General features: G+C 39.7%; 1 protein-coding gene across 7 annotated transcripts in view; it reads right to left on the bottom strand.

Moving 5' to 3' along the window:
* Positions 1-15,223, bottom strand: part of APP (amyloid beta precursor protein) — a 160,694-nt gene that overhangs the window by 86,968 nt on the left and 58,503 nt on the right. For 4 of the 7 annotated variants that reach the window (XM_014461932.2, XM_014461930.2, XM_014461929.2 and 1 more), the window contains exons 5-6: positions 13,337-13,539; positions 1,556-1,723 (exon numbers count right to left, since the gene is read on the bottom strand). In XM_014461932.2, coding sequence (XP_014317418.1) covers positions 1,556-1,723; positions 13,337-13,539 — 371 coding nt within the window. The remainder of the gene's footprint in view (positions 1-1,555; positions 1,724-13,336; positions 13,540-15,223) is intronic. The other 3 variants (XM_014461935.2, XM_014461934.2, XM_014461933.2) reach the window with 1 other exon arrangement.

Consider the following 15,223-nt stretch of genomic DNA (forward strand, 5'->3'; position numbering starts at 1 on the left):
GTAAATCCATCACTGCTAATAATTTTTAAAAACCCTTTCTTATACGTTATATGCATACATATTTATAGCTGTCTCCCCAAAAAATAAAAATAAAAAATCCACCTTGGAAAAGAAGGAAAAAGTTGGAAATATGCCAGGAAATCTCCCCCAGCAGCGAAACCAGTCAGAATCCCTTTCACAAGGGCCCTTTGTTCAGAGGGTCCAGGCGACAGAATCCCCTACATGTTCCGGGTTACCTGACCTAATTAACTTCTTTGTTTGAAACTGAAGGAGTTTTTTTGTGCTAGAAGCTTCAACCATCCAATCCGAGCCAGGAAGGCTGCCCGTGGGGCCGCCAGTTCCTACACCTGTTCTCACACAGGACAGCTCTTCCACAGGAGACCAACGGGAACTTTTCCATCAGATTCCACTGGGATCCTGGGCTTCACCAGAGAAGGTCATAACGGTGAAGGTCCTGCTTTTGTTTAGCTTAAGCCTCTGTTCACACCGGGAAACCATTTATATAATCCCCATCACTGAGGCAGGAAACAGTGATGTTACCCTCACAAAGAGGGGAGAAAAGGCAGGAGTCTCTCAAACAAAACAAGTCACAATTATTGATTTTAATCTTCAATTGATCAGGCTGCATAACTATTTCTTGAGTAGTTAAAACTTCCTACTCACGAACAAAAAGTCAATAAAATAAAGTTGGGGATTTAACGTGGGAGGCTGTTGAGAACAGAAGTCCGGATGCCCGCCGTATGGCTTCCTGAGACCTACGTCTGTGGAAGGAGTTTCAACTCGCACTGAAGTCACCTCGACTTCATTTATTTATCCCCCAGAATTCTGACCAGCTTCAAGTTCAAGAGAAAAGGCTTTGGAAATGATATTCCCTGAGCCTTATGTCACTGAAGGTTTCTAATTTAAGTCAAGAGTTGTCATCTATTTCCAAGAGAAGACATATAAACCCGGCATTGCAAATGTCCGCGTGTGAGGTCAGGGGCCACGAGGACATGGCCCCCTTCTGACCTTTGAAGGGCATGTGCTCAATTCAGTCCCATTCCCTCCCCACCACAATAAAAGACCCACGTAATGAAATAACTCAAAAGTACTCAGTCACAGCAAATAGGCCTTACCAATGCAACCGGAGCATCGTCAGCCGGGCTTGCGGTGGTAAGCCTTATTTGCACATGTGGTGCACATGCACAGACCCACACACACACGTACACGGACAAACACATATGTATACATTTGCAGAAGAGCTGAGAAGGCAAAACAGCAACCCCAGCTTGGTTTAAAGAGAAGCACTCGAAAGTCCCTAGAGACTGCAAGACGTGTGCACCACAGCTAGTCAAAGGACACACCATGGCCATGCTGTGTTAGAGAGAGACGGAGATGTGTGCTCATGGTCGGACATCCTGGAGGAGATGCCCGGCCATTGGAGAGGTGGACAGAAATGGGGTTAGTGGTGGCAACAGACCCGTCCCCAAGAACCAGGAAGACCAATCTGTTACAAGGAGCAGAGTCAGTGGCGAGAGAGACGAGAGGTGGCCAGGCTGGAGGAAGGTCCACTTACTGACGCTGCCACACACAGCCATGCAGTACTCCTCTGTGTCAAAGTTGTTTCGGTTGCCGCCACAGCCGCCGTAAAAGAAGGGGGCGCACTTCCCCTCGGTCACATCAAAGTACCAGCGGGAGATCATTGCTCGGCATGGCCCCGTCTCGGCTTGTTCAGAGCACACCTCTAGTCAGAGGAGATGTGGGGAACCACATTTAGCATGAAAAGGTACCGGCTCGCTGTTCACGCACATGTTCACTTTCTTAACGCATGAGTCCTCCCCGGGGTCCCTCGCATTGGGTTCATGGGGCAGTGTCTGCCAAACCTTTACGGAGGAATTTAACGACCCAGCAGGATCACCTCAGAAACAAAGCAGTGCATTCAGAGCTGGTTTCATGTGCAGCTCTCCGTGGTAGTAAGAGGGTTCCAGCCGAAGGTGAACCAATCTTTCAGCTGCTTTTAGATTAATATGAAAGGCCTCGAGGTATCTGCACATCAAAACATTTCTTCACTTTGAAAAATAAACTTTTCCCTTATAATAACTTTAAATTACTCTGCAGGTAAAAGGATTGTGTCTGGTGAGGATGCAAAAACTTTAACCTCTCACAAATATCTGATTTTCTTTAATAACAACTGCCTTGACTTGAAGCACAAAATAATTACACATATTTTGAAGGTGATCCAGTTTTCAGCTGTCCAATAACTGATGATATTTGAACGTATATGTAATATCTGTCAATGTGACTTAATGTCAGTTACATTATCTCTAATTAAAAAAAACACTATTATTTGTATATTTACCTGTCCCTTGAACAATAATGTTCCAAACAATAAAACAGAATCAAGCAACTCTAATTTGTTAATACATACCATGCACTGTTTTTTACATTCAAACACATCTTACCTGTCACCATGCTTTGACACCCTCCCTAACTCCTGATGGACTCAAAGTGTAGCAAACACTTCCATTTTACTTTGATTAGAATAAGAGACCTACCTCCCATGTATAGTCCATGGATATGCCAGGCTGCAGGCAGGATTACAGAGAGCCTGCTGATACCTTAGTAAACACAAGTGTCTTGCTTATTCTTAACAGAACATGGAAAGCAACCTTCTTCTAAAAGATAAAAGCCATACAAAACCCAGAGCTTCCAAATGAGGAGTATTCAAGACTGACCATAATCAATTACTCAAACACAAAGATCCACAAGGAGGGCAAAGAGAACTACTGTTTTGCTTCCCCATACACACCACTCATTGATCTTTCCAACCAAGGCAAAGAGCTGATGGCAAAACCACAAGCTGCTGCCATCATGATGGTGTCAACAGAGTTGGGAGGGCCAGTCAGCCCTGAGCTCCAGAGATGAGTGTCAAACCCTCTGCAGGAGAAATGCCCGGGGTACAGCTATGTAAGACGACTCCAGCTCTCTTTAGATGGTTTTCAGATGGAACCACCAGGCTCCAAGAGCATCAAGTTCAATGTCACTCATTATTAAATCATCTCAGTCAGTACTGTTGCTTTGGAAGTCCATGCTCTCCAGGCAACACAATTTAGTTGTTTCTATGCATAGAATTCTCTTATAAGACAAAAACCTGCCAACCTGTTGAGGTTAAGTATCCCACCCACTAGGCAATTCGATTTATCTTCCCCAAATTAAAGGACTAGCATTCTGATTTCTAAAGGGTAAGTTAGTTTTGGGGGGTCTAATCCTCTCTGAGTTACTGACAAAGCAGCTTCTGGGCTGCAGTGTGAAAAACCAAGTCCCACGTGTGGGGCATCTGCCAACCACAGCCACCAGCTGTCTCCACTCCTGGACTTTATATCTTTAGTTGTAATAAATAACAGTAGGTTGGTTTTCCCCCTTCTCTGTATCTCCCTCACCAATTTGTACACATGCATGTAAATGTTTCTTTTTCTAAGAGGCGATAACACTTCTCATTCATCTCTTCCTCAGGCAGTACTGATTCCAACAAGACTACCAGGCAATGGTGTGTTCTGAGACTCCACTTGGTTGGCGTTGGCACTGGAGTCACAAGCGGCCACTCCCAAGGAAGGCACAGAATGTATGACCCGAAGTCACAGGAGCACAGGCGACAAGTCACCATGCCTCAACAATGCAAGCTGATCCTCCCATTTTATACCTCTCAGAGCACCAAACAAGTGTCTTCTGACGCCTGTCTGCCACAGGCCCCATTACACATCACAGCTCTGCAGGCCAGGAAGCATGCCTTTGCGGTATCTCCTATGCACTAAATAAAAGTGGTAGAATTTCAGGTGGGTGCAAGTAATGAGATGAAAGAATGATGACCAAGGAGATAATCTGTGATAGATATTTGCCTGGTGTAAACTAGTAACAATTTCTTACTTCTGATAGAGGCAAAACCTCTTGGTCCAAAACTCAAATGACAAAAGTATATTACCACTACGGTGTCGGGTGAATTTCCCGCCAAAATATAAGATGGCGCGTTAAAATGCCTATATCTTTTGAAGTATGGGTTCGATTGAAATGAAATATTTGGTAATACGCAGTTACAATCGGCCCGAGTTTACACGTTTCCCGCACTCCACCGCAAATCTATATGAACCGAGTTTAAGACGGCTCCCGCGGAGTACGCGCAATTCACACGAGCCGACTTAACTCGTTTCCCGCAACCCAAGTGTTACAATATACTTTTGTTTTCTGATACCAAGCATGAATTATAATGACACATCCATTTTTTATAGTATATTAATTTTACTTTTCTTCTGTCTTTTTCTAAATGGCTATGAAACCTTTTGTTATAACTAATGTATAGTGCCCCAATCACTAAGAAAAAGCATCCAGAACTCAAAATCCATTTATATGCCAACTAAGTAAACAGAAAGAACTACAAGATGGGTCCCCTAGTCTTGCTGAAATCTCCAGAGAGAGTCTTAACGCATCAATCAAAAAAAGCAATGAAAGAGTGACAAAATCTCCAACTGGAGAATGTTTTGTTGGCTCTTGAGACATTATTGCAGCTGCTGAACTCCTGACCTGGAATGGCCTCAAATAGCTTCATGACTTTGGTGTGGACACTGGGGACAATGTTTCTATGCCTTTTTGATCTTTGTAAGGTAGGTCCTTGCTGAGATCTGTGCTGCTTTCAACACTAAACTGCATTTGGTAAAAACCAGTATTACACAAACACAAGGTAGAAGCAGAGCGAGAGCTCCCTACATTATATAAAATGATTATGTAATTCACTGTCCAAAATATAATGCTTAATCACAAAATATTAACTCTGAATGGATTTCAAATTGGAGCAATTTTTTGTGGACAACCAAAATTAGAATGCTAATTTTACACTTTTTAAAAAATTCAGCATGAAGACAGCTGTGAAAGTGTCAAGCTAGGATGGGGAGAAAAATCCCCACTTTCAAATATATGATAATTATATTGCCATTTTCAAAAGCAAAGTTAACAGATTAGCAAATAATTAGCTTCAAATAAGCACTAACTGAAGGATAATTTTAGAATAATGGAAAGCTTTTTATTATTTCATTTTAATAATTAAATTTCAATTATTCTCAGACTATAGGAGTGTATGTAAAATAAAAGCCTGTATTACATGGAATGTATGAAGTCTAAATTTATAAATAGCAACCACCTGAATAATCCAACTTACTAATCAAACTAGAGTTATTTACAAAAAGCTAGGAATTGAATATTCTGATATTGTAAAAAAATTATGAAGCATACAAAAAAGTTATGAAGCATAGTTTCTCCAAATGCTGCAAGAACATATGCACAATTAAAGTTCATACAAATATATCTACATTCCTTTAACATATTTAAAAATATGTTAAAATTTACATATTTTGCAATTTTAACATAGAAAGGGTAAAGGAAAGAAGACAAATATAATTTGATCTCATAAGTCAGCTCTTTAATGTTAACAATAAAATAAAATGAATATAATGACAGGGATACTGAAATATACTAAATATGCTTATCTATACTAATAAAAGGGTAATATGCTAATTAGACTGGGCAACTGGCCATCTTCCCGATGTCTGAGTTCCTTCCGGACAAAGCCATGGTGGTGGGGGCCAAGGCAGAGGCAGTTAGGGATGATCAGGCCGGCAGGGGAGGGCAGTTGGGGGCGATATCAGGCCAGCAGGGGAGGCCAGTTGGAGGCGAGATCAGGCAGGCAGGCAGAGGCAGTTAGGGGCCATCAGGCAGGCAGGCAAGTGATCGGTTAGGAGCCAGTGGTCTCAGATTGCGAGATCTGGACTTAATCCCTGTGGGATTGGGCCTAAACTGGCAGTCAGACATCCCCCAAGGGGGTCCCTGATTGTAGAGGCTGCAGGCTGGGCTGAGGGAACCCCGCCCCCCCGTGCACAAATTTTGTGCACCAGGCCAATAGAATTAATATTTTGAATGAGTGTTTATATATCTACCTAATCATACAATCTATTAAAAATGAAAACAAATGACCCCAATATCATTTATACTAACTTTAGATTTTAGCCTGATTAAGTTATTGCTAGTAGTGCTATAGGATGAAACTTCATGAGCCTAAGTTATTAGAACCGATATTATATTCTGTTAAAGAATGAGTAGACAGATTGTGTTTGATTCTTATGGATGAAATTTTTTTTAAAAATCAACACACTAGAAAATTGGCTATTTTTTAAGAATTAGAATTTTTTTTTCACAAAGTAGATACTTTTAATGGAAAAGAGAATTTATAATGTGCTTGCAAATATGAGCAAGTAGTCATAAAAAACACAGCCAATAGAAAATTCCTCCAATCAGGGCAATAAGTTGTCAGATATTTATTACCTGCTAATCATATTTTACTGAAAAGAGGCATGTAAAATTAGGCAAGCAGGCTCCAACTAAAGTCTCATGACAAATCTCATGTAAGCCTGAAATATGGGCTGAAATATATAAACAAATGAAGGGAACAGCTGTGCTAGTAATGAAATCACTGACTCATTATGACGAGTGCTAATTTGTCACGGAAGTCTCTAGAAGATATGTGCAGTAGACTTGCCTTTAACTGAATTGTGTTGATTCTCTCGGGCTATCCAATACATCTATCACTCTAAATATACCTGACCTGATTCTCATGTCCCTCCATGATAGAAGGCTATTTATAAAACACCACCTGAGGAGATGTACTTGTAAAGTACACATCTAGACTATTAATCAGCACTCTTGTGTCGATGGTGTTGGAAAGCACTGACAATAGAGCACCACTATGACTTCCCGATACCTTTGTTTCCTCTTTGTTGTGGAATAAACTTGTTTTTCTCTAAGCTGTGTGGCTAGTCTGAAGCCCAACACAGTATGACTGGAAGCTCTAAACTCTAAATGAGATAGGAGAAAGTGATTTTTCTTATTGAGTTTGAGGGAAGATGTGGTTGTCTGCAAAAAAACAAAACACTGATTTATACTGTTTGCCAGTGTCCATGGTGTCAATACTGCCTCAATTGGAATGTCACGTTACCAATGGTTGTGGCTCACAAAATTCCTCAATACTTTTAATATCAGCGTTTACAGGCTAGTAGGAGTTGGCTGTACCACACCAATGAGAGGCAATGGGGCACAAATGAAACTAGAAACAATTATATAGGGAGGGAAATTCTAAGAATTTTCTAATTTGCTTGGTCTTGACAGTTGAATTATTACAAAATTGCTTAGTGGGTAGACATATCAGAGTTCTGTCATGCTTGGTGACATTTGATAATATATTAAGAACAACACCATAGAAAAGGAAGGTTTTCCCTTTTAGTTTCTTAGTCCCTGCCTCTACCTCCTAAATCTGCACAGTATGTGGGACATGAAATGCTACAGCTGCCCAAGGACCAGTAGGGCCAGCATCACCTGGTTCTCAAGACCCACACCAGACCTACTGGTTCAGGATCTGTGTTTAGCAAGTGCCCGAGTGACTTGCATAAATATTGTTTGAGAAGCACCATAATCAACCACACCTTCTTTGTGCAGCTGAAGAGTCAAAAATAGACGGGTAAGATTCAATCACTTTGTAAGGACCAGAGGGAAAGGATTAGTCAAAAGCTGCATAGGTTTTAGCTTATTAAAAGAAGCTCGCCCATATCTAGTGAGGGACATAACATACTTTGGTAGAGTTGTAAGAGTCAAATAAATATATGTATCAGAAACTTAATTTTGCCTTGAAGTTCTGTCTTAAGCAACATTAAAGCAGCTTTAATACGTTTGCCCTAAATCCAATACCAATAATAATTGTCTTATCATATTTAAGTCTATGAAAACTCAGACTTCTCAGAAATCTGAACTTAATATTGTTCTTTCAATATGCCATAACACTAGAAATATCAAAGCTTTTATTTTCATTGGGAAAAATAATGAAGAAAGCTGACAATCCAGGCAAGATCACTGAGCATAGATTGTACCTCTTTTATACCACTTCTCTTATTGAAAAAAAAATAATGTGGATGCCGCATTTAAGCCTTTTATAATTAAAATGACAATTTGTTGGCTTATTGTTGGCATTTCTAATTCGTAGTAAACATTACTTCTCTGGAGGATCAGAATACATAATGCTTATAACCATGACAACCGTAGCACCTTGTCAGCTGAGCACTTACTGTCTACCAGTAACTGTACCAAATATTTCCCATGATAACTTCACTCAATCCTCACAAAATGATTAAAATGAGGTAGGTATTATTATAACACTATTTTACAGAGGGAAGCAATGAGGCCCAACTGTTATACAATTGATACAAATTTACATAGTACGTTGTAGAGCCAAGATTCGACTCTGGGAAGTGTATTCTTGTAAAACAAACTGAAATACCATGGGCCAGGCATATATGCGGTCAGTACCTAAAACGAATCATATGTAATTGTTACAACAAACATGCATCTACACTACACACGTGAAACAGACTTTCCAAGGTTACGTAACTGGCCCACGCCCACACAATGATCAAAAATCCTCTCTCAGATTCTGGACATGCTTCAGTAGGAAATGGTTGAGCATTTTGGTGAAAAATGTATATAAGTACGTTAAAAATTCATATTACACTACTACAATAAATGTTAATAATTTTAAACAGTTAAGATTGTAAACTTTTTTCTTTCCTGTATAACAGTGGCTGCAATATTAATGCCTGAAATTTTCAATATTAGAGCTTATTTTTAAAAATTCAACATTGAGATAAGAATAATTTTAAGAAAGTATCTGAGATTTTAATGAATGTATAACTGGCATATTATGGAAAATTAGGCAGAAAGTATTAATTCTTAAAAGCTGTACCCAGAAATCATATAAAGCAGGTGAGAATACTGGTTAGAAAATATTCATTATACTATTGTATTAAATTGTTAAGTTCTAAACCTGAATTTCAATAAAATTTTAAAGCTAAAAACATAAAAAAAGAAAACAAAATGAAAATAAAATAATCCTCTTAAACACTCTACTTAGTCTGCCTCTAACCATAACAAAACTACCCTCATGAAATGAACTGGGCATACAGTATCTGAAATATAAAGAGCTTCGTAGTATTTTCCTAATGATCAGTATCAGAGGTTTTTTATAAAGGCCCAGATAGCAAATATTTTTAGCTTTGCGGGTTATATGTTCACTCCACTCTGCTTCTGTACCATGAAAGCAACCAGATAAGATGTAAACAAATGGGTTGCCTGTGTCCTAGTACAACCTTTTAGTTAGATTACAGCAGTCGCCAACCTTTTGGACCTCACAGACCACCAGTGGTCCACGGACCACTGGTTGGTGACCACTGAATTAGAAAACACGGCCATAGTTTGCTGATTCCCGATCATTATGCTCAGTGTGAAATAACAGTAACATGAATATATGCCTATAGCAAAGGAATACACAGTTATAAGGGAGCACGGGGTCATCTGAAACAGTGTGTATTTACAAGCAAAACAGCAAAGTTTTGACATGAGTGTAGCAGCTTTGTCGCTACCGGCAATTTAAAAGAAAAGTCGCTAGGCCTCAGTGGCCTTGGCTTTAAAGGGGGAAGTAGTTTCTACCACATAACCGAGTTACAAGGACTCAGAGACAGAACCATCACCCCAAAGGGCAAGGGGAGTGGTGATTCTGAAAACACAAGGATCCCAGCCCCATCTGCCACAACCCTGTCGGGGCCAACTTCCCATTACACCTTCCTTCCACTGTGCCCAGCAATCAGCAAGGACATAGGGACTATCTGCCGAGTAAGTGAACATAAGGGGGAAAACAGTTATGCTGGATGGACAACACTGGCTAGATTACATCAAAGATTAGGTCATTTGTTACAATATACATGTTTAAGTGAGAGTTAAGTTCATGAAATTAACCCTGATGCCAGAAATGACCCTGACGTCTTGGGTCTATGGAGTGTAATTCCTTCTCAAAACACAGAAAATTAGGAACAAGTGTCTAAATACACTATTGCTTTATTCAAATTGGTATTGGCTTATTAAATCAATATCCAAGTTTATTTTTATTATTTTAACAACTCAAAACAGTGAATCCTAAAGCCTAATGGATGTTGCAGTGTGCGCTCTTCCAAGTAATACCTTTCTCTTCTGGAGTCAGTAACACGGTTAGGACTCATATTTTACACTTTGACGTCATTGCTTCTGATACAAAATGGCTGGAAATTTTATGACCCTGCTGAAATGTCCCATATTTTTCTTCCCTCTGCCTATTCCTTTCAAATTTTAACTGGTTACAAAAGTATTGAGTTTTTGTGTGTGTGTGTTCTTTTTTATGAAGCACAATAAGGACTCATGTCAGTGGCAATGTATTGGTAATGAAGAAACAATTTTCTTATTAAGTACGGTTGTAAATCACATTTTCTCTCAGGCACTGAAACATAAACATTGAAAACTAGATTATAAGTCTCTTTCAGTCTCTCTTCTTTGCAAGTCACTTCTGGTTTTCATTTTCAGCACAGGAGCAGGCTACCTGTAATTAGGGTTTTGTAAAGTTAGGCATCACCCATGCATTGCCTTTGGTCTCCATCAGGGAAGCACCATTACTCCTCTTCTACGCCAAACAAAGGAGGGAGAAAACGGGCTTTGTGGAGGAAAAGGGCTCTAGGTAGCTGGCCCCTTCAATGTTACCATCCCAAACTGTACTCCTTTATTGAAATTAGCTGGGAATACAGAACACTCTCTGATGTGGACACAATATACCATAACATGTCTCTCCCCTGAGGCCTCCTTCCCAAGAAAGACTTGCCTCCATTATAAGTTTTGGCCATTTCAGGCGTCTTATATGGGGATGCATGAATTCCCACTGAAGGCTCTTCTATTTTTGGTATTAACAATCAGTACCTTTAAGTGACCAGGCATTTGCTTTTAGAAAGTTGTTTTCATCCTCTTCTTGCCATCAACATTATTAACTTATCTTTTAAGGCTAGTTTCTTATCGTAGCTCTACCCTGAAGATTTTTATAAGTAAGTAAGTCATCTTTTACTTGCCTCTGTCTTTCTATAGAAAATATTACAACATATGTCCTTTCAATTTCTATGTTAATCTATATATATAAAAGGCTAATATGCAAAGTGTCCCTGCGGGAGTTCGTCTGGGAGACTGGGAGTTCTATCACTTGCTATGATGTGCACTGACCACAAGGGGGTGGCACAAAATGAAGGAAGGCCTCCACCAGCAGCCAGGGAAGGGAGGCCCTGGCTGTCAGCTAGAAGGCCCCGATCAGTCCTGATCACTGGCCAGGCCTAGGGACCCTAACTGTGCACGAATTTTGTGCACCAGGCCTCTAGTATAGAATAATGTTACATTTAGAGGGAAACTGAAGCAAAAAGAACTGAACATATTTAGAACATAACAAGACTGTACTATCGCAAGAGAATTCTGTCTTGGTCTGCATATGGGCTTAAGTTTGTGTGCCTGATTTTCATTGTACTACATGAGTTATGTCAATTCCTATGAATTTTCATCATATGATCCACCGAGTCTAGAAAATGGCTTATACCAAACAGGGGCTCCAAAAGCTAATGCTGAATAAATGGGCATTAATTATTATATAAATTGCTGTCTTGATGGAGACACAAGAACTTCAATGTTACTGTAGATTACTAGCTGTTGTTAATTTGTAGTCACATGCCTTTCAGGTTTCAAAAAGAAAAGCCCTGAAAAATGTCTTTCACTACTAGGAAAATAGAAGCTAACAAGTTCATTTGGCCAGATCTGCCACAGATAGTCCTACTAGGTGTATGAAAAATATGTGGAAAAGGATTCCCGAAGCAGTGGATCAAAGTGTGCATTTGCTTACATGTGTATCTACTTACACAAGCACGAATGTGCTAAATTGGATATAAAGTTGTCATTAAGTAGGGAATGATAAAAAATCCATCTTAGACTATATCTTTCTTTTTTAAAAAAATATGCAATACCTACAATGTTTTAAGCTAACTCTGAGCATTCAACTCAGAATAATCTCAGTTTTAAAAGCTACAGTTGAAGAAATGCAGAAACTCAAAAACACTATGTTAAGTGAAAGAAGCCAGACACCAAAAGCCCATGTAATCCTTCTTATATTAAATGTCTAGAAAAGACAAATCTGCAGAGACAGAAAGAAGATAGTAGTTGCTCAGGGCTGGGGTGAGAACAAGGATTAACTATGAATGGGTGTGAGGAGGGATTTTACTGAGATGATGAAAATGTTCCAAGATTGGATTATGATAATGGTTGTACAATTTGGTAAATGTATCAAAGCTGCCGAATCACACACTTATATACTTAAAATTAGTGAATGTCATATGTAAATTGCACCTCAATAAAGTTATAAAAATGCAACAAAGAGAAGATACCATAGTGATCATTAGGAATCTCCGTGAGGCAGAGAAAATATCCCATTTTAATCTCTAAAATATAACAACAGAGCCAACATAATTTTTACCTTAATAAAAAGCGAGAGGAAGACTTACACTGTTGTAACATTTGGGGTAGACATTAAAAGTATTTGCAATATATCGAAACTCAGTAACTCCCTCCATCGTCACTTGATCTAATTCTAGGACTATCTTTTACTATCTGTAAAACATATAAAGACCTTTTAAGAAGCTCAATCCAAGAACTCACTAGTTGCTACGATAACATTTGTTTGTTTACCAAAAGCTCAATGCTTGCTTTTATTTCATTGGGACAAAAAGGAAGCCTTGGAGCTCATTCAGTTGCCAACATTCCCAATAGGAGTATCCATTAAACAGAGAAAGTCAACCTCGCCGAGAAGGCACCGTCACGTCCCAATAAAATAAAGACAACACAAACCAGCCAAGTTAAATTCCACAGCAAAAAATAATGTTATATTCACCAAATATCCCTTTTCTTCTTTCATGCAATATAATTACAACTACTCACTCAACTCAATTTATTGAAACTTTCTATAAGCCAGGCACTCTGCGCAATACTAAGTAAAATCTAGTCCTTGCCCTCAAGCTCATAGCCGAGGTGGTGAAAGAGGTAACACACAATCGAGTGTAATACACACCCACCGCCAGGGAAATGCCAAGGAGGTCACCTAACTAACAGCCGTTGTCAACACTTGGTTAAATGGGTTTTGCAGAACAAGCTGGGATTTGCATATACAAGGTCCAGAATAGACTGTATCCTAAGGACTTCACATTCTCGGAAATGAATTGGTGGACTGCTTGTTAACCAAAAAGAGTTCAACAAGCATAAGACCTGTTGATTGAATTTTGTTTTTGGTTGGGAAGACAGTGGCAGTAGACTGGATAGAAATGTCCAATGTTGCTATGACGTTTTCATTTTCCCCCAAGAAAGAAAATCCCTGAAAACAGTGGATTACCTCGGACCACCTCTTCCACAGACTCTGTGGTGGTGGTGGTGGTCGTGGCGATGCTGGTGGTTCTCTCCGTGGCCTCTTCATAGGGTTCTTCAGTATCTTCCTCTACCTCCTCACCATCCTCATCATCTTCATCGTCCTCAGCTTCTTCTTCCTCAACATCAGCCACTTCCTCCTCCTCTGTGACTTCTACGACTTTGTCGTCACTGGAGCAGAAAAGAGAAGGAACAGTGAGGGTCATTTAAACAGGTTTCAGGAAAGGAAAAAAAAATCCACAACAGGCATTCTGGAAATTTGAGAGGGAATGTGCACTGAATTAAAAATGCACATGAGGTGTGTAGCCAGCAAGTCCAAGTATCATCCCAGCTGAGTAGGTCTGCAACTTTTTAACCCTTGCTCATGGCTACTCTTAGTTTATGCAGTTGAAGAAAGAAGGTATCATGATTCCAACTATCTGACATTCTGGAAAAAGCACAATGATGGAGACCATAAAAAGCAGTGGTTGCCGGGGTGCAGGGTAAGAAGGAAAAGAAGGAGAGGCAGAGCTCATGAACCGTTAGGGCAGTTTATTACTCTGTAAAATGCTGTAACAGGGGACACACAATGCAAATGTTAACAATAGAGGAAATGAGGGGAGGGAGCCAGGGAAAAGGAGGTAGAGAGGAGGTCTCTACTTCCTGCTCACCTAAACCTAAACTTCTGTAAAAAATAAAGTCTATTAAATGGGAGGGAGGGGATACCAAACGGAGTTTATTGAGTTATGGAGATGACTTCTCATAATGTATATGAAAATACCACACAGATCTGCATATAAATACTCAAGAAGTGTAGGCAGAAGTAGATTCAAATATTGCTATTAAAAGTTTAAACTGGAAACGAAGGGGAAAGAAATGGCTTAAATAAATCTGTAAAACCCCATGGTCAGCAATGCCTACTGAAAGTTTATAGTTGTGCTCCTTAGTCTTATTACTTGTGTAAGCTTTGGAGACTATTGGGTATTTAGTGGTTCTTAAATTTTACTGAGTATCAGAATTACCTGGAAGGCCTTAAAACACAGACCACTGGGCACCCTACCCAGAGCTTCTGATTCAGTGGGTCTAAGATTCAGCCTGAGAAACTGCATTTCTAACAAGTTCCCAGATGATGCTTATGCTGGTGATCAGGGAACAATATTCTGAGAGCCATTGAAATATGCAATACTGAGAACAATAGTAAGGGAGCCAGTAAGTCACAGTATACTTGGGAACTAGACCAGAAATAATATTTATGGCATTAAATATGTATACTACTATACAGTAATATACAATGGTGAGTTTTAAATCAGCAGTTTGGGAGGCAAAAGAAGGGCATATCTGGAACAAAATTACAAAGTCCTACTAAGATATCCTTTTGGCAATCATGTACCTGCCAGCGCAGAAACGGTTGAGAGCATTTGAAAGATGATAAATGAAGACAGAAATAAAAGCGTTAAATGTGGAAGTCCATCACATACCATCTGGCCAGATAAAGGAGAAATAGATGATTCTTCCTCCTTCAGATGACAAAACCAATACAAGAAAAAGATGTAGAGGTGGTGGAGGATTTTGACATAGCGAAGCTTCTGCCCTGGGTCTTATTGGACAAGAAGCACCACAGAAACAGGACTGAGGGCTGCCATTTGACATTTAACTCTCCCCAGAAAAAGAGACAGCAGGGGAGGATTATGACCTCAATGCCGATTCTTGCCTGTAAGGAGAAGCATATTGATGAAGAAGGGAGAGGTACCCTTCTTCTTGGAAAGTTTGAGTCAGACCCAACCCGGAGCCTTGGAATACTAGTGTGAGTTGGGCAGATACAGAAAATCAAATTTCAAATATATTGGGGACACAGAACAGGTTTCCCTGATCTAGG

The sequence above is a fragment of the Myotis lucifugus genome, unplaced genomic scaffold (genome assembly GCF_000147115.1).
Source record: "Myotis lucifugus unplaced genomic scaffold, Myoluc2.0 scaffold_163, whole genome shotgun sequence".
Classification (NCBI taxonomy): Eukaryota; Metazoa; Chordata; class Mammalia; order Chiroptera; family Vespertilionidae; genus Myotis; species Myotis lucifugus.